Below are 17,957 nucleotides of genomic sequence, written 5' to 3' on the forward strand. Positions count from 1 at the left end.
AAAAAAAAAAAAAAAAAAAAAACGAGAGACAAAGTCAGATCCCAACATTCATAAAAGGTCCACTCAAGCTATCTAAGCATGATGTAAAATGCCACAAAGAAAGAGAATCCATAATGTCCTACCTCTTGTCTAATAGTGAGCCGAGGAACAACATTGTGAGAGATCTCTTTGTCATACTCAGAGTCTCCAACCTCCTTCCCTTTCCCACTTGTAGTAAGATGCCATCCAAGCATCCGTTCTGAAATCTTTTCGTTCCGTGACTTTTCTGTATAACCAAACTCACCAGCACCTTCATCAGCAACATCAAAGCCATCATCTCCAGGAATAGCAGGACTACCTAAACACAGAAATCGATACATTAACAAATGATCAACTCATTCAAATTACACAATAACAAAAAAACCAAAAAAATGTACCGTTGAGTCTCTTATATCTAGTCTTGCATTGAGGACAACACTGGTTTCCATCTTTCCTTTCATACTCATAGCAAGGTCTACAAACTGGGAATGAACAAAAATCACACGCCACAAAGGGCTCCTCCCCATCCACAGTCTTTCCAACATTGTCACTACAAATCTCACAAATCTGCTCACCAGCGTTACTACTACTCATCATCTTCCCCTAACAAATTCGTATACAAACTAAACTCAATTAGGAAAACCTAAATTATATATAAAGAATGGGAAGATAAAGAGACGAAGCGATTAACAAACAATACCGTCGTTTCTGCTTCTGAGTCCATCTTAATTTATTATCTTCTTTCCACTGAAGCGTCGGTACTGTTCAAAATCTTCCCAGGGGGAAAAAAAGAAAAACAAAGAGGTCAGCTCATCGGAATGGTCGGCGACGAGGATACTCGAATTTTAGAAAAATACTTTACCATGAAGATGCATAAAAATCGAGAAAAATTGAAAACAGAGAGAGTCAGAAAGAGTGGTTTCGTCTTCGTAATGTAAGACTCACACACTTATGACTCTCTCTGAGGATCATCAACAACTCGTCTTCTTCTTCTTCTTCTTCTCCAGACTCCAGAGAGTTTTATGGAGGAAGCTTACAAAGCTACACTAAATTCTCTCCCACACCGACAACTTCAAAATTTGTCTTTTGTGTGATTACATTCTTCTTGTATTTCTTGTACAATTTCTTTTTAGCTTTCTCTACACGATTTCCCGAAATTTAATTCGGGTTACACGTTAACCGGTCTCATTCCAAAATTAATTACTTTAAAATTAATTGAGTTTAATGACGCATTTAATAAATTAAAGAAAACATATTTTTTTTATTTCAAAATCAATTTGTGAGATAACGCTCTCTACCACGAAACTGATCATTATTATAGTTTCTTAATTTTTGGTTTAGATAGAACCGACGGAAACGGCAGCTTTGATAAGTAAACCGAAGAGAACAAAAGGGTTAGAGAAGAAAGGAGAATGGTCGCTGTCCAATTCGTAAACTTGGCTCGGTGGCCACCTTCTTATCATCGCCTCTTGCTGCTCCGGTTTCATGACTCGGTCATGTAACGTCTTTATGTACACACGCGGCACGTGCTCCTTATCCTCTTCTCCTTTTGTTTCTTCCTCTTCTTCCAGTTTTGCTGTTGTTAGCGCCAGAATCGGTGCTGGTCTCATCATTAATGCAGCCAAGGAACATTCCTTTTACACCAACATAAGGGACCACAAATTTTGGATTGGATAAGAAAATAGATATGTACAATTGCATAGTTTATTTTTATATATGTTTTATATTCAGATTAATTGTAACGTAATCTTTGGATTTCTAACCCCTAGGATTTAAAACATTAAGTCTTGGATCTTTGAGCTTTCTATATGAGAAATGTAACAGTAGAGAAACCTGTTGAGGACTCATGTGGTAAAGGAGTTTTCGTCGGAACTCATGTTTGATAATAGCACTGGTAGGAGGATTCTCGGTTCCTAAGCCGAAACTGAGCTCGTAGACATCACCATGTTCTGATAGTTCAGGCACTCCCTGCAGTGTGGCAAAGAAACATAACGTCACACGCAAGTTAACTTGGCTTTAAAGAAATTTGTTGGATCTTTACATCTTTCATATCTTCATCGGTTTGGAGCCCGTATTTGAGCATCGAAGCTCCGATATAGACAGCGAGAGAGATCTTCTTAGGGAATCTCTGTATCGCGCTTGTCACGCTAAGTCCTCCTGCACTGTGACCCACAAGTATCACCTGACAAACCACCAGAACAGAGAAAAAAAAGAAACAGAGTGAGTTTGCTTCAGATTCAAGGATTACTTCTAGTGAGTTCTGAATTAGGTTTTTTACCTGTTCTTCTTCGGGGGAAGAGGAGAGGAAGTCGATGAGTGGTTGGTTATACTGGTCGAAGGAAGTGAGAGTGTCGGCGGATGAAGAATCTATTCCGGATGATTTTAGGTCGATGCAAGTGACGTCAAAACCAGAGACTTCCATGAGACACTTGATCTTGTACCAGCACCATGATCCTAAGCTCATGCCGTGTATTAGCACAAACTGTGGTGGTTTTCTTATCGGTTTGAGTTCTAGGGTTTCTTCTTGATGATTCTCCTCTGCCATCGATATCGATTACGTTGGAGTTTAGCCGGAGGTTTTTTATGGGGTTCCCCTTCTACAGAGTGCTCTGTGTGTGTCTTGTCACACAATTGTCAAGCTCATATATAGTGAAAAATATCTTTTGTGTCTTTCCCGGTGAGTGAATTTTTATGGTATAACTATATAGTATAATAAATAATTAATATACAATTGTTACTATTAAGAAATGACCACCAAGTAGACCTTGAATAGAAATTTGATAAGGAAAAAATGTGTATGATTTGTTTACTTTTGCATATTTTCAGCTTAACAAATCCAGATTTTTGTCCAAAATTAATCCGAACAACCAATAAGTTCAAAATATTTTATACATAATAGGATAAATCAGTTAAATAGTAATTTGTTATAAAGATATTCCAAAAAGAACCAATTTTTTTTTGTTTTGCAAAAGAATAAACTTTGTCACCATGTAAAAGAAATAGATATACGTACATGAATTGGTTCTTTGTTGTACAATGCCATATATTTTTTTTCCATGTAAACACTTCCTTTTGCAAATTCTGAATTTGATGCAACTCGTTAGTCGTGTGTTTTGATAAAATTTAATCTTAAATTAGGTGTATGTTACGAGAATTAGAAGGGAAAGAAATTTGAAGGGTCTTTTTAAGGGATATATACTTATATAGATATATCATTTTGGTTGTGGATCCGACTTTTGTATATTGGTGGTCACTTGGGTCATTGCATATTATTATAGTTGGGGTAGTCAATGAGTAATAAGTGTGTTCTGACTATATATTCTTATAATTGGTAGTACTATTTACGTTTTATCCGCACTGATTACGTTTCTATCGTCTAAACAATTTATGACTAATGACATGCCATAAAAAAAAGTTATATTCGACGTTTACACGATTACCAGAAGGTACGTACTGACTGATGAGGATAGAATGATTCTCAATCTCGACTAATAAAGAAAAACCATTTGATAGCTGGATTCAATTTGATGTGATAAAGAAAATATATAGTCATCGTTATTGTAAAATGTTACATAGATTAAGGTATGTCACGTGTGTTATCACGACCCGTGCTATGATTTTTGTTTTGTTATTTGATTAAAAGTTATACTAGTATATCCCATAGCTAAATTAATTATGTAGGGTACTAGCAATATTTTCCGGTCAGTTTTCTAACGCAAAAAGATAAATAATTTCCATTGACCAATTTAATGCTTGTAAGCTGTAACTCTAAGAAGAAGTAAAAGTTTAAAATTATTGACTCAGTTAGTTGGTCATATGCAATTTTCACGTTTATAATTTCATTTGAAAATATGCACGATGTTACATCTAATAACCATCACATGGAGTACTAATTAAGTAATTTGATTAACCTCAAGTACTTATTTATGTTCTCTAGAGTTTTTTGTTCTTCTAATTTTTGTAAGAATTTGCTTTTTGAATTTCTTTTATATAAACCTCTGCTTAATGATCAGTATATATATCGTGGCAAAAAAACAGCTAGCTCTTCGGTTCTCTTTGTTTGATTTGGTTTAGAATTTGAACGTGTCTGTTCCTTTTTTTACAAAAAGAAAGAAAGTAAATGCAAAGTTAAACAAGTAAGTAAACTACAAGTTTTTGTGTAACTAAGAATCGGATCAGACAATCTTAATTGACTAAAGAAAAAGTATGTGTCGTTAATGTTATGTATAACCATTAAAATACAAATGGAAAAGAGTTGAGACTTTTGTGCAATTGTTTTTCTCTTCAGAGTGTGTGTATTTTGTTTCAAACGAAGTAAAGAATGATGAAAGAAACGAAACTATAGGTGCAAATAATGAAGCACTGATTGAAAAGGTTAAAAAAAAAGGAGAAGTGTCACAACACAAACAAAGATGAAAGATATCTCCTCCTCCTTTTCAGTGGGTAACGAAAGCGTCTTTTACTGTTTTTCTTTTTTTTCTCCCCGTATCTCCCTATTTTTCGGTTTATTTTGTAACCTATATTGTAACTCAACTTTATATTTATAATTTTTCTTTGTCCATGCTAGACAAAAGAACGTGTGAATGAAAATGACATATACAAGAATTTGGATTAACTCTAATTGTTATTTTCTACTATGCCAAATATTCCATATTTTGAGGGTCTTCTACACATGCCTTTTTTTTTTTTTTCTTTCCCTCTAGCCATTATTAAAGTTCTAACGAAAAAAACGTGTAGTGCTTAAAAACCAGAGAAACATCCAAAAGAAAAGAAAAAAAGACTAGCTAGAGAGTAGAGATAATTCAAGAAAATAAAACTTGTGAATTTCTCAACATTCATCAACTGTTTACATTTTTCCAAAGAGATTGTATGATCGCATACTATTTGGTAGACCGACCTATATATCTGCTATAACCATAACTCCAGAAAAAAAAAACAATCATTCAACAAACGTTTAGCTTTTTCCTTTCTTATGAGAAAAGAAAAGGAAAGGATGCAATAAGTGAGAGAGATGACATATGAAATGGTCAGACGAGAGACATGTGCCGAAAGGAAAGCCTTTTCGCCAATTGTCAGTGTCTTTGTGGACAAACGGAATCAGATTCATTTTTTTCCTTATCTATTTTGTGTAAACTTTTTTATATTTTACTTTTAAGTTTTATAACCGAAACTGCGACTTATTTACGTACTAGTTCGTTTTGTTTGGAATATCATAAAATGTTTTAACAAATTGTCTCATAGTTGATAAAGGTTTAGACCATATATAATACACCCCAAAGTACATGATACATATATGCAAAGGGGTTTATATTTTAATTTTATCAAACGGGTCTAGTAAGATCAGTCGAAACCCATCATGAACTCTCGACCATGCAAAATTAGCGATTACACTTACTGAATATAAATCGAATCTTTTAACAAAAAAAAAGAATATAAATCGAATCTTGAATACTAGCTCCAACTACATGTTGAATGAATCGATACTTTGCAATAGCATGTGTGCGCTAGATTAGATATGCCATGCCCATGCGTACTTGTTGGTGATAGTACTACTATCATCAGTGGCCGATGCAAAAGACTATTTTGCATAGGGCACAAACACATATAATTAATAATAATAAATTTTTATTATAAAAATGTTACAGATATACTAATTTGACAGCATCAAAGTATATCTTCCATTTTAACATATTTTAAATTTTGAAATGAATAATGAACCCAAATTTTTGAAAGTGTTTCTTTTATTGGTTTATAATTATACTTAATTACTTATATTATATGATATATATATATATATAATTTAATAATTAAAAAGACACATTTACAAACTTAAAATTCACAATAAACTATAAATATATGTATTACATTTAAATTCACTTATCTAAACATATCAAATAAATTTAAACTCTAAAAATAACAAATGAACTAGAAAAGAGATAATATTGTTTGATGTTATTAATTTAGTAGTTTTATAACATTTTTAGTTAAGTTATATGTATACTAAACCATTAAAATACGAATTAAATTTGTTAAAGTTAAACTAGAAAGAAATACAAGAAAAAAATAGAACTGAAAGTATATATATAATTTTATTGAAGAAAAATGCATGGAATTGTCAAAAGAATAAAAAGGAACATGCTAAAAAAACATGCACACAGCCTCGAACTGGTGGCCTTGAAGTAACATAATATTTTCATTTACCAACTCAACTAAAGATATCACTTGAAGATTTCTACTGGGTAAATTTTTAAAAAGAGTATGGGGCACGTGCCCTACCCCTTTCCTCATGTAGATCGGCCCCTGACTATCATAGTAGTGGACGAAATCCCATTTCCCTTTGTCTGAAAAAGTTCCTTTTAAAAATAAATTCAAATACGATTTCTTATTATAAACTGTCAATCATTGTGGATTCTCTAATTATCATTGAACAGTTGTTTTATAGTATTAAGAAAACAATACTCATGAGATTCTACGTAAACATTCTTAACTATTTCTTTTGAACAAGTTTAAAAGTAATTTTAAGAGACAATTAAGGTAAAAGAACAGAAAATTAAATGATTTTGGGAAATGTAAGGTTGTGAAATCTTTTACACGAACACAAAAGTCAGTGCATTACATCTCCATTTTATATTTTTACGCTTTTACAAGTATTTCGAAAGTTTGAAACCAAAAGAACCGGTCTTTTACTCGTAGCCCTAATTTCAAAATCCTCTTCACTGCTGCTACTATTCCCCTGTAAAGCTCTCTCTCTCTCTCTAATCGACAAAATCTGGGTTTCTCCTCTCTCTCTCTCAACAAAATCAAAGTTCCAGGTCAGTAGAATCTCTTCACTCTATCTCTCTGGTAATTCGGAGTTGGGTGTGAGACCATTCGATTTGTCTCTGATTTAGGGTTTTGTAATTCTACTGTTCTGAGCTCTGCTTTTTGGTTTACTGATCTTCTTCTGAAATTTTCCTCTGTTCATATGTTAGATATGGATATTAGTTTTACCACAAAAGAAACAGAATCAGAGAATAAGAAGGTTGACTCATCCTTGTGGCCTCATCATTCTAAGTCATCAATAGCAGAGATTTTGACAGGTATATATATATCTATATATATATATATATATATCTATTCTGTTCATATATGATTTGGTTACATGTTGGTATTTGCTTTCATCCACAGAGATTAATCAGAATGTTCAAAGCATGCTAAGACTGATTGAAGATGGAAAAACCGAGTCTACGGAGAAGTTTCTTTGTTTCTATCAGTCTCTTGGTGAGACTTACAACGATTTGAACCAAGAGCTCCTCAATGGCCTTCTCAAATTTGATTTTAACATGCCATGTTCAGACCACAACAACAATGCCTCTTCTCTTGCAGCAACTCCACTTAGCTCCTTTAAGCCAGGAGCCTCTCTACCAACGAGTAGCGAGATGTTGCAGCAGAGCTTGAAACTAGATGGTGAGGTTGAGAAGAACCACTCTGCGTTTTTGCTTGCTGATATGTTTTGTGCTGAGCTTGAAACTGCAAGGAGAGAGTTAGAAGAAAGAAACATAGACATTGAAACTGAGAAAAGGCGTGTGAATGATTTAGAAAGTAAGCTATCAGAATCAAGTCAAAAGATTGAGTATTTAGAAAGCGAGCTCGACGTGGTTAAAGAGAGTTTAGGTGTATCAGAAGCAGAGGTTTCAAAGCTGTGGGAAATGTTGAATGAATGCAAGGCCGAGAAAGCGAATCTGCAGAGTGGTAATGCTGCTGACTTGTTAGATAGCTTAAGAGCAGAGTTGAGATCTAGAGATATCCAGATTGAGCAAATGGAGGAGTATTTGAACCAGGTGAGTCTTAAAGACACTGAATCAGGAACCGACAAGAATGTTGTGGAAGATCTGAGGGGTAGAGTTGAAGTACTGGAGAAACAAGTAGAGTTGCAGAGAAATGTGATAACAGAACGAGAGGAAGAGAAAAGAGAGGCTATAAGACAGCTCTGTTTCTCACTTGATCATTACATGAGCAGATATATTTAGAGCTTGTAAGATCACTTTCAGACAAGAACAAAGGTATGTCTTGTTAAATAAATTTGTAGAAAGTCCAAAACTTGTAGAAGTGATCATGTGCTTTTTGGATGATGCAAACTAATATCTAACTTCATCTTGTAATCAAAACTAGTGCAGAGCTAAACACATGTTGCATCTCATCTTCTTCTTTATGTTTTTTTCATGCATTGAAAGAGTTCTATGATGCTACGACAGAACTTTGGGATATCATTTCAACGAATGAATTATATCATTAATATTTTAATACCGTAATTGTCTCATCTTAATAGGGATAAAATATTACAGAAAGAACCTATTTTAAACTTTAGTTTATGATTTTGCGACTTAACTTTCCTTTGCCAGAAATCAAACGCAACTTTCGTGACTCCTCACTTATAATATTAGCCGTCGACGAGTTGTCACTAAGTACAATGGCGAGCGAATCACTGAAGTTGTCCATGCCGTCGCTAATAAGGTGCCAAAACCATGCTCCCGTGCCTGCACCGCCTTTTTGCGCAGACGCATAGACAATGTCATACGTTGCCTTGAACACGGCGTCTCTCTGGTCCTGTGTGTAGCCTGGTGTGATATTTGGTTTCCCGAATTCTCCTATGATTAGAGGTTTCTTAAGAATGTTCTGGGCATCTTCGATGTGTGCTTCGAGCCAATTTCTCAAGAAGTCCATTCGAGATTTCTCATCCAAGTTTGGAAACCTGAAAAATCAAAAGATTTGGAATGGTAATGAACTTGTAAACCATTAAAAAAAACGTTTTTCTTCTCATATAAAATAATTTGATGATAAATAAATGGTTTTTAGCTAGATGTATGGTACTAAACACTAAATCTTGATTATATGGTAGTACAAGTAATTATTAACTTACCATTTGTCAGGGTAAGAGTGAATCGATGCAAAATCAATGGCATCGACATTGTGATTAGCAATGAAATCAGTTCCAAGAACGTTGGCTGCAACCGGATTCAGAGTTTTCTNTATGTTTTTTTCATGCATTGAAAGAGTTCTATGATGCTACGACAGAACTTTGGGATATCATTTCAACGAATGAATTATATCATTAATATTTTAATACCGTAATTGTCTCATCTTAATAGGGATAAAATATTACAGAAAGAACCTATTTTAAACTTTAGTTTATGATTTTGCGACTTAACTTTCCTTTGCCAGAAATCAAACGCAACTTTCGTGACTCCTCACTTATAATATTAGCCGTCGACGAGTTGTCACTAAGTACAATGGCGAGCGAATCACTGAAGTTGTCCATGCCGTCGCTAATAAGGTGCCAAAACCATGCTCCCGTGCCTGCACCGCCTTTTTGCGCAGACGCATAGACAATGTCATACGTTGCCTTGAACACGGCGTCTCTCTGGTCCTGTGTGTAGCCTGGTGTGATATTTGGTTTCCCGAATTCTCCTATGATTAGAGGTTTCTTAAGAATGTTCTGGGCATCTTCGATGTGTGCTTCGAGCCAATTTCTCAAGAAGTCCATTCGAGATTTCTCATCCAAGTTTGGAAACCTGAAAAATCAAAAGATTTGGAATGGTAATGAACTTGTAAACCATTAAAAAAAACGTTTTTCTTCTCATATAAAATAATTTGATGATAAATAAATGGTTTTTAGCTAGATGTATGGTACTAAACACTAAATCTTGATTATATGGTAGTACAAGTAATTATTAACTTACCATTTGTCAGGGTAAGAGTGAATCGATGCAAAATCAATGGCATCGACATTGTGATTAGCAATGAAATCAGTTCCAAGAACGTTGGCTGCAACCGGATTCAGAGTTTTCTTTCTTTGAGGAGATGAGTCACCATAGAAGCCTTCAAGACCAGTAGAGAGGAGATGATTTGAATCAACTGATTTCACATAAGGAGCCATTTCCTCAATCCAAGCCATAAGGGTTTTCCCACTTGGATCTGATCTGCATTGTGGGTCGTTCATAAGCTCCCAACCCATAATGGTTGGTTCATCTTTGTACGCAACTTTGGTAAATGTATTCACTCTGTTAACCATAGTCTACGACGAGAAAGAAAAATCAAAGAGATCATAGGTTATATAATATAATTCAGGGTCTAAAATATTCAGTAAGATTAAAGAAGATATAAAGTTGAGTTAAATAGTATGTTGTACCTTGACGTGGTTTTTGTAGTACTGTTTAACAAGAGGGTTTGTGTAGAAATCGTCATCTGAAGATACGTTTTGACCTATACTTTTAGCCCAAACAACGTATTGTATCCTCCCTCCGAAGTCAGCATAGTTATTGACAAAGGTGATTATCATTTTTATACCGAGTCTTTTTGCCTCGGCTATGACAAAATCCAAACCCTTTCCACCAGGAAAAAATTAACACAAATTATTATTTTTCTAAAACAGATATTTATATTTTAGTTGAAAAGCGTTACACTTGATTAATAATTTCTACACTTTAAACAAGCAAGAGAAAACAGCATAACTAACACATATTTATTTCAACAATTTGGTAAATTTATATTTGCGTTGAATATCAAATCTTGATGACATCGATCTATAGTGGCTTAAGGCAATTGTTTTTTTTTTTTTTTTTTTTCAAAANTTGGATCTGCTCTGCATTGTGGCTCGTTAATAAGCTCCCAACCCATAATGGTTGGTTCATCTTTGTACGCAACTTTGGTAAATGTATTCACTCTGTTAACCATAGTCTACAACGACAGAGAAAAAATCAAAGAGATCATATATAGGTTATATGATTCAGGGTCTAAAATATTCAGTAAGATTAAAGAAGTTATATAAAGTTGAGTAAGTTAAATAGTATTTTGTACCTTGACGTAATTTTTGTAGTACTGTTTAACAAGAGGGTTTGTGTAGAAATCGTCATCTGAAGATACGTTTTGACCTTTACTCTTAGCCCAACCAACGTATTGTTTTCTCCCTCCGAAGTCAGAATAGTTATTGACAAAGGTGATTATCATTTTTATACCAAGTCTTTTTGCTTCGGCTATGACAAAATCCAAACCCTTTCCACCAGTAAAAAATTAACGCAAATTTTTTTTTTTCTAAAACAGATATTTATATTTTAGTTGAAAAGCATTAGNATGAATCGATGCAAAATCAACGGCATCGACATTGTGATTAGCGATGAAATCAGTTCCAAGAACGTTGGCTGCAACCGGATTCAGAGTTTTCTTTCTTTGAGGAGATGAGTCACCATAGAAACCTTCAAGACCAGTAGAGAGGAGATGATTTGAATCAACTGATTTCACATAAGGAGCCATTTCCTCAATCCAAGCCATAAGGGTTTTCCCACTTGGATCTGCTCTGCATTGTGGCTCGTTAATAAGCTCCCAACCCATAATGGTTGGTTCATCTTTGTACGCAACTTTGGTAAATGTATTCACTCTGTTCACCATAGTCTACAACGACAGAGAAAAAAAATCAAAGAGATCATAGGTTATATGATTCAGGGTCTAAAATATTCAGTAAGATTAAAGAAGTTATATAAAGTTGAGTAAGTTAAATAGTATTTTGTACCTTGACGTAATTTTTGTAGTACTGTTTAACAAGAGGGTTTGTGTAGAAATCGTCATCTGAAGATACGTTTTGACCTTTACTCTTAGCCCAACCAACGTATTGTTTTCTCCCTCCGAAGTCAGAATAGTTATTGACAAAGGTGATTATCATTTTTATACCAAGTCTTTTTGCTTCGGCTATGACAAAATCCAAACCCTTTCCACCAGTAAAAAATTAACGCAAATTTTTTTTTTTCTAAAACAGATATTTATATTTTAGTTGAAAAGCATTAGACTTGATTGATAATTTCTACACTTTAAATAAGTAACAAGAGATTTGCTCAAAAAATAAAAAAATAATAAGTAACAAGAGAAAACCGCATAACCAACATACAGTATTCAATTCAACAATGAAAATAATTTTGGTAAATTTATATTTCTTTGAATATCAAATCTTGATGACATCGATCTATAGTGGCTTGAGGTAATCAACTAATCAAGCTAATATGCAAATAACCTATATTAAAAGATCTACTTACCTGAAACGTCTTTTCATCGTAGGAACCAGGGGAAGTTTGGAGACCGCGGTATATGGCGCCATCGCGGAACCCCCAGGTGCGGGCTATGGTCAAACCGTGACTTGTCGCATTTTGAAACGCATAAGTGATCTTAAACCTTGTGGTCGGATCTGTAGCTTCGTACGCGAGCCAGTAGGCATTGAAACCATTGGCGTAAAATGGTTTCCCATTGAAAATAAACTGTACGCCTTTCCTAGTCACGAACCCATTACTCGACGCAGCTTCGACTCCTCCTAGATCACTATAGTTCTGTGCGATCACAATCGCTAAAAACACTACAAAACACAAATACTTCATATTCTTGATCTCTACTTTTTTCTGTTTTTGTGCTCTATTGTTTTCAAATGTATATAGAGTTATATATATAGAGGACCATATATAAGTGCTTTCTTACAATTACAATGCATGAACATTCACTAATTGATATTGGATTTAATAATATAAAAGAAAAGTATTATACGTGTGTATAAGTAAATCCAAGAAAAAAAGAAAGTATTATACGTGTATATAAAAGAAAGTAAAAATATATATATATATATATATATATAAAATAAAGTAAACAAATGTAATTACTATGTGCACATAATATAAGAACACATTACAATTTTTTATTGAGATAATAATATCACATTGTGATCAGTTATCTACTTATTATAAAAATAAATTATTTTGCAATCTTTATTTCAAAACTGTTAATATTGACTAATTTCTATTGTGGTCAACGTTTTGATTATCTTCCTAATCAATATTGGCTACATGTTTATTCTTGTAAATCACCTTCTTTGGTTCTTTAATTTTTCCCCTTGCTATCAGTCAGCAAATTTGTTTGCTATTCTATTTGTAAAAGTTGGATTTTCTTCTAAATTAAACAAAATAAATTATAATCTATGATGACATTTGGGAAAAAAATAAAAAGCAAGAAATTTGGGAAAATATTCAAAAAATGTTCAAAAGTATATAAGTTATCTTATTTTCGAGGTGCTAGTTATTACATGTTAGTATATTAGTATAAGTTACTATCAAATTTTAAAAAAGTAACCACGAACATTAACGCAAACACGAAAGTTATATATAAACACAGAAACATAATTAAGTTTTTCGTTTATAATTTAAAGCAAGCATACATACTCAATGGGGGGATAATATTTATTTGTGAAGCCAACACAAAAATTACGGATAACACGAAAATAAATACGTACAAAGCTAAACGCCAATATTAAGAGGGAAAAAAAAACACAGTTGGTATCTTAAACGCAAACACATTCAAATGTATCTTAATTCTTAACGTTTAACTCTGATGCATACGCAAAATAATAAATGCAAAACTACAACTTAATTAGATAATAGTGCAAAATGTAAAATCTGAACGGATAGTACTTATATATGTACGACGCTGACTTACTAAATATTTCTCAAAAAAAGGAAAAAATAAACTGCTAAAGTCAAGTGTTAAGACAACAGTAAACGATATATCTTAAAGGCACTGAATCAGGAGCCGACAAGAATGTTGTGGAAGAACTGAGAGCTAGAGTTGAAGTGCTGGAGAAACAAGTTGAGTTGCAGAGAAATGTGATAACAGAACGAGAGGAAGAGAAAAGAGAGGCTATAAGACAGCTCTGTTTCTCCCTTGATCATTACATGAGCAGAGATATTAAGAGCTTGTAAGATCACTTTCAGGCAACAAACAGCAACAAAGGTATGTCTTGTTAACTAAATTTAATCCAAAACTTGTAGAAGAGATCATGTGCTTGTTGGATGATGCAAACTAATATCTAACTTCATCTTGTAATCAAAACTAGTGCAGAGCTAAACACATGTTGCATCTCATCTTCTTCTTCATGTTTTTTCATGCATTGAAAGAGTTTTAATTTATAATGCTGAGACAGAACTTTGGGATATCATTTCAACGAATGAATTATATCATTAATATTTTAATACCGTAATTGTCTCATCTTAATAGGGATAAAATATTACAGAAAGAACCTATTTTAAACTTTAGTTTATGATTTTGCGACTTAACTTTCCTTTGCCAAAAATCAAACGCAACTTTCGTGACTCCTCACTTATAATATTAGCCGTCGACGAGTTGTCACTAAGTACAATGGCGAGCGAATCTTTGAAGTTGCTCATGCCGTCGCTAATAAGGTGCCAAAACCATGCTCCCGTGGCTGCACCGCCTTTTTGCGCAGACGCGTAGACAATGTCATACGTTGCCTTGAACACGGCGTCTCTCTGATCCTGTGTGTAGCCTGGTGTGGTCGTTAGTTTCCCGAATTCTCCTATGATTAGAGGTTTCTTAAGAATGTTCTGCGCATCTTCGATGTGTGCTTCGAGCCAATTTCTCAAGAAGTCCATTCGAGCTTTCTCATCCAAGTTTGGAAACCTGAATAATCAAAAGGTTTGGAATGGTAATGAACTTGTAAAACATTTTTTTTTTTTTAAACGTCTTTCTTTTCATATAAAAGAATTTGATGTTAAAGAAATGGTTTTTAGCTAGATTTATGGTACTAAAAAGATGAATCGTAACCACTAAACACTAAATCTTGATTATATGGTAGTACAAGTAATTTCTAACTTACCATATGTCAGGGTAAGAATGAATCGATGCAAAATCAACGGCATCGACATTGTGATTAGCGATGAAATCAGTTCCAAGAACGTTGGCTGCAACCGGATTCAGAGTTTTCTTTCTTTGAGGAGATGAGTCACCATAGAAACCTTCAAGACCAGTAGAGAGGAGATGATTTGAATCAACTGATTTCACATAAGGAGCCATTTCCTCAATCCAAGCCATAAGGGTTTTCCCACTTGGATCTGCTCTGCATTGTGGCTCGTTAATAAGCTCCCAACCCATAATGGTTGGTTCATCTTTGTACGCAACTTTGGTAAATGTATTCACTCTGTTCACCATAGTCTACAACGACAGAGAAAAAAAATCAAAGAGATCATAGGTTATATGATTCAGGGTCTAAAATATTCAGTAAGATTAAAGAAGTTATATAAAGTTGAGTTCATAGTATTTTGTACCTTGACGTGGTTTTTGTAGTACTGTTTAACAAGAGGGTTTGTGTAGAAATCGTCATCTGAAGATACGTTTTGACCTTTACTCTTAGCCCAACCAACGTATTGTTTCCTCCCTCCGAAATCAGAATAGTTATTGACAAAGGTGATTATCATTTTTATACCGAGTCTTTTTGCTTCGGCTATGACAAAATCCAAACCCTTTCCACCAGGAAAAAATTAACACAAATTTTTTTTCTTTCTAAAACAGATATTTATATTTTAGTTGAAAAGCATAGTCTTGATTAATAATTTCTACACTAAAAACAAGTAACAAGAGAAAACCGCATAACCAACATACAGTATTCATTTCAACAATGAAAATAATTTTTTGTAAATTTATATTTCTTTGACTATCAAATCTTGATGACATCGATTGATAGTGGCTTGAGGTAATCAAGCTAATCTATAACCTATTTTTGAATTAATCTCTCTATATTAAGAGATCTACTTACCTGAAACGTCTTTTCATGGTAGGAACCAGGAGAAGTTTGGAGACCGCGGTATATGGCGCCATCGCGGAACCCCCAGGTGCGGGCTATGGTCAAACCGTGACTTGTCGCATTTTGAAACGCATAAGTGATCTTAAACCTTGTGGTCGGATCTGTAGCTTCGTACGTGAGCCAGTAGGCATTGAAACCATTGGCGTAAAATGGTTTCCCATTGAAAATAAACTGTACGCCTTTCCTAGTCACGAACCCATTACTCGACGCAGCTTCGACTCCTCCTAGATCGCTATAGTTTTGTGCGATCACAATCGCTAAAAATACTACAAAACACAAATACTTCATATCCTTGATCTCTACTTTTTTTTTTTTTTTTTTTTTTTTTNTTGTGCTCTATTCAAATGTGTATAGAGTTATATATATAGAGGAACATATATAAGTGCTTTCTTACAATTACAATGGATGAACATTCACTAATTGATCTTGGATTTACTTATATACACGTGGCATCCATAATATAAAAGAAAGTAAACAAATATTATTACTTACACATAATATACTTCACTATATAATGATCATTTATTGAGATAATTAATATCACATTGTGATCAGTTATTTACTTATTAGAAAAATAAATTATTTTGTAATCTTTATTTCAAAATTGTTAATACTGACTAATTTCTATTGTGGTCAACGTGTTGATTATCTTCCTAATCAATATTGGCTACATGTTTATTCTTGTAAATCACCTTCTTTGGTTCTTTAATTTTTCCCCTTGCTATCAGTCAGCAAATTTGTTTGCTATTCTATTTGTAAAAGTTGGATTTTCTTCTAAATTAAACAAAATAAATTATAATCTATGATGACATTTGGGAAAAAAATAAAAAGCAAGAAATTTGGGAAAATATTCAAAAAATGTTCAAAAGTATATAAGTTATCTTATTTTCGAGGTGCTAGTTATTACATGTTAGTATATTAGTATAAGTTACTATCAAATTTTAAAAAAGTAACCACGAACATTAACGCAAACACGAAAGTTATATATAAACACAGAAACATAATTAAGTTTTTCGTTTATAATTTAAAGCAAGCATACATACTCAATGGGGGGATAATATTTATTTGTGAAGCCAACACAAAAATTACGGATAACACGAAAATAAATACGTACAAAGCTAAACGCCAATATTAAGAGGGAAAAAAAAACACAGTTGGTATCTTAAACGCAAACACATTCAAATGTATCTTAATTCTTAACGTTTAACTCTGATGCATACGCAAAATAATAAATGCAAAACTACAACTTAATTAGATAATAGTGCAAAATGTAAAATCTGAACGGATAGTACTTATATATGTACGACGCTGACTTACTAAATATTTCTCAAAAAAAGGAAAAAATAAACTGCTAAAGTCAAGTGTTAAGACAACAGTAAACGATATATCTTAAAGGCACTGAATCAGGAGCCGACAAGAATGTTGTGGAAGAACTGAGAGCTAGAGTTGAAGTGCTGGAGAAACAAGTTGAGTTGCAGAGAAATGTGATAACAGAACGAGAGGAAGAGAAAAGAGAGGCTATAAGACAGCTCTGTTTCTCCCTTGATCATTACATGAGCAGAGATATTAAGAGCTTGTAAGATCACTTTCAGGCAACAAACAGCAACAAAGGTATGTCTTGTTAACTAAATTTAATCCAAAACTTGTAGAAGAGATCATGTGCTTGTTGGATGATGCAAACTAATATCTAACTTCATCTTGTAATCAAAACTAGTGCAGAGCTAAACACATGTTGCATCTCATCTTCTTCTTCATGTTTTTTCATGCATTGAAAGAGTTTTAATTTATAATGCTGAGACAGAACTTTGGGATATCATTTCAACGAATGAATTATATCATTAATATTTTAATACCGTAATTGTCTCATCTTAATAGGGATAAAATATTACAGAAAGAACCTATTTTAAACTTTAGTTTATGATTTTGCGACTTAACTTTCCTTTGCCAAAAATCAAACGCAACTTTCGTGACTCCTCACTTATAATATTAGCCGTCGACGAGTTGTCACTAAGTACAATGGCGAGCGAATCTTTGAAGTTGCTCATGCCGTCGCTAATAAGGTGCCAAAACCATGCTCCCGTGGCTGCACCGCCTTTTTGCGCAGACGCGTAGACAATGTCATACGTTGCCTTGAACACGGCGTCTCTCTGATCCTGTGTGTAGCCTGGTGTGGTCGTTAGTTTCCCGAATTCTCCTATGATTAGAGGTTTCTTAAGAATGTTCTGCGCATCTTCGATGTGTGCTTCGAGCCAATTTCTCAAGAAGTCCATTCGAG

General features: G+C 33.8%; 6 protein-coding genes across 7 annotated transcripts in view; 1 reads left to right on the plus strand and 5 right to left on the minus strand.

The window, feature by feature from the left end:
* LOC104768959 (cellulose synthase A catalytic subunit 3 [UDP-forming]-like) overlaps positions 1 to 1,170 on the minus strand; it is a 5,060-nt gene extending 3,890 nt beyond the window's left edge. Inside the window, exons 1-5 of the mRNA XM_019245597.1 lie at positions 881 to 1,170; positions 719 to 790; positions 417 to 621; positions 112 to 337; positions 1 to 5 (exon numbers count right to left, since the gene is read on the minus strand). The exon at positions 1 to 5 is cut by the window's left edge and continues 87 nt beyond it. Of these exons, the coding sequence (XP_019101142.1) occupies positions 1 to 5; positions 112 to 337; positions 417 to 621; positions 719 to 742 (460 nt within the window). The 5' untranslated portion in view covers positions 743 to 790; positions 881 to 1,170. The remainder of the gene's footprint in view (positions 6 to 111; positions 338 to 416; positions 622 to 718; positions 791 to 880) is intronic.
* Positions 1,260 to 2,688, minus strand: LOC104768872 (methylesterase 17). The gene is made up of 4 exons (XM_010492989.2): positions 2,297 to 2,688; positions 2,060 to 2,200; positions 1,852 to 1,986; positions 1,260 to 1,652 (listed from the first exon to the last, which is right to left on the minus strand). Exons 1-4 carry the CDS (start codon positions 2,561 to 2,563, stop codon positions 1,356 to 1,358), a joined length of 840 nt encoding a protein of 279 aa, XP_010491291.1. The 5' UTR covers positions 2,564 to 2,688; the 3' UTR covers positions 1,260 to 1,355.
* LOC104768725 (protein NETWORKED 4A-like) lies at positions 6,678 to 8,487 on the plus strand. 2 transcript variants are annotated; one of them, XM_010492792.2, is made up of 3 exons: positions 6,678 to 7,097; positions 7,186 to 8,060; positions 8,400 to 8,487. In XM_010492792.2, the coding sequence occupies exons 1-2, from the start codon at positions 6,983 to 6,985 to the stop codon at positions 8,025 to 8,027; spliced, it is 957 nt and encodes a 318-aa protein (XP_010491094.1). In that variant the 5' UTR covers positions 6,678 to 6,982; the 3' UTR covers positions 8,028 to 8,060; positions 8,400 to 8,487. The 2 variants fall into 2 exon arrangements, with proteins under 2 accessions (XP_010491094.1, XP_010491173.1); XM_010492871.1 differs by lacking the exon at positions 8,400 to 8,487 and having other exon boundaries at positions 6,678 to 6,830; positions 6,990 to 7,097; positions 7,186 to 8,197.
* Positions 8,362 to 9,045, minus strand: LOC104704233 (mannan endo-1,4-beta-mannosidase 3-like). Its single transcript, XM_010420354.1, has 2 exons — positions 8,918 to 9,045; positions 8,362 to 8,749 (listed from the first exon to the last, which is right to left on the minus strand). Exons 1-2 carry the CDS (start codon positions 9,043 to 9,045, stop codon positions 8,362 to 8,364), a joined length of 516 nt encoding a protein of 171 aa, XP_010418656.1.
* Positions 9,083 to 12,461, minus strand: LOC104768570 (mannan endo-1,4-beta-mannosidase 3-like). The gene is made up of 4 exons (XM_010492683.2): positions 12,081 to 12,461; positions 11,564 to 11,758; positions 9,738 to 10,072; positions 9,083 to 9,569 (listed from the first exon to the last, which is right to left on the minus strand). Exons 1-4 carry the CDS (start codon positions 12,414 to 12,416, stop codon positions 9,182 to 9,184), a joined length of 1,254 nt encoding a protein of 417 aa, XP_010490985.1. The 5' UTR covers positions 12,417 to 12,461; the 3' UTR covers positions 9,083 to 9,181.
* On the minus strand, positions 14,016 to 16,001 carry LOC104768476 (mannan endo-1,4-beta-mannosidase 3-like). The gene is made up of 4 exons (XM_010492509.2): positions 15,635 to 16,001; positions 15,147 to 15,341; positions 14,699 to 15,033; positions 14,016 to 14,502 (listed from the first exon to the last, which is right to left on the minus strand). Exons 1-4 carry the CDS (start codon positions 15,968 to 15,970, stop codon positions 14,115 to 14,117), a joined length of 1,254 nt encoding a protein of 417 aa, XP_010490811.1. The 5' UTR covers positions 15,971 to 16,001; the 3' UTR covers positions 14,016 to 14,114.

Source organism: Camelina sativa, chromosome 1 (genome assembly GCF_000633955.1).
Source record: "Camelina sativa cultivar DH55 chromosome 1, Cs, whole genome shotgun sequence".
NCBI classification, from domain to species: Eukaryota; Viridiplantae; Streptophyta; class Magnoliopsida; order Brassicales; family Brassicaceae; genus Camelina; species Camelina sativa.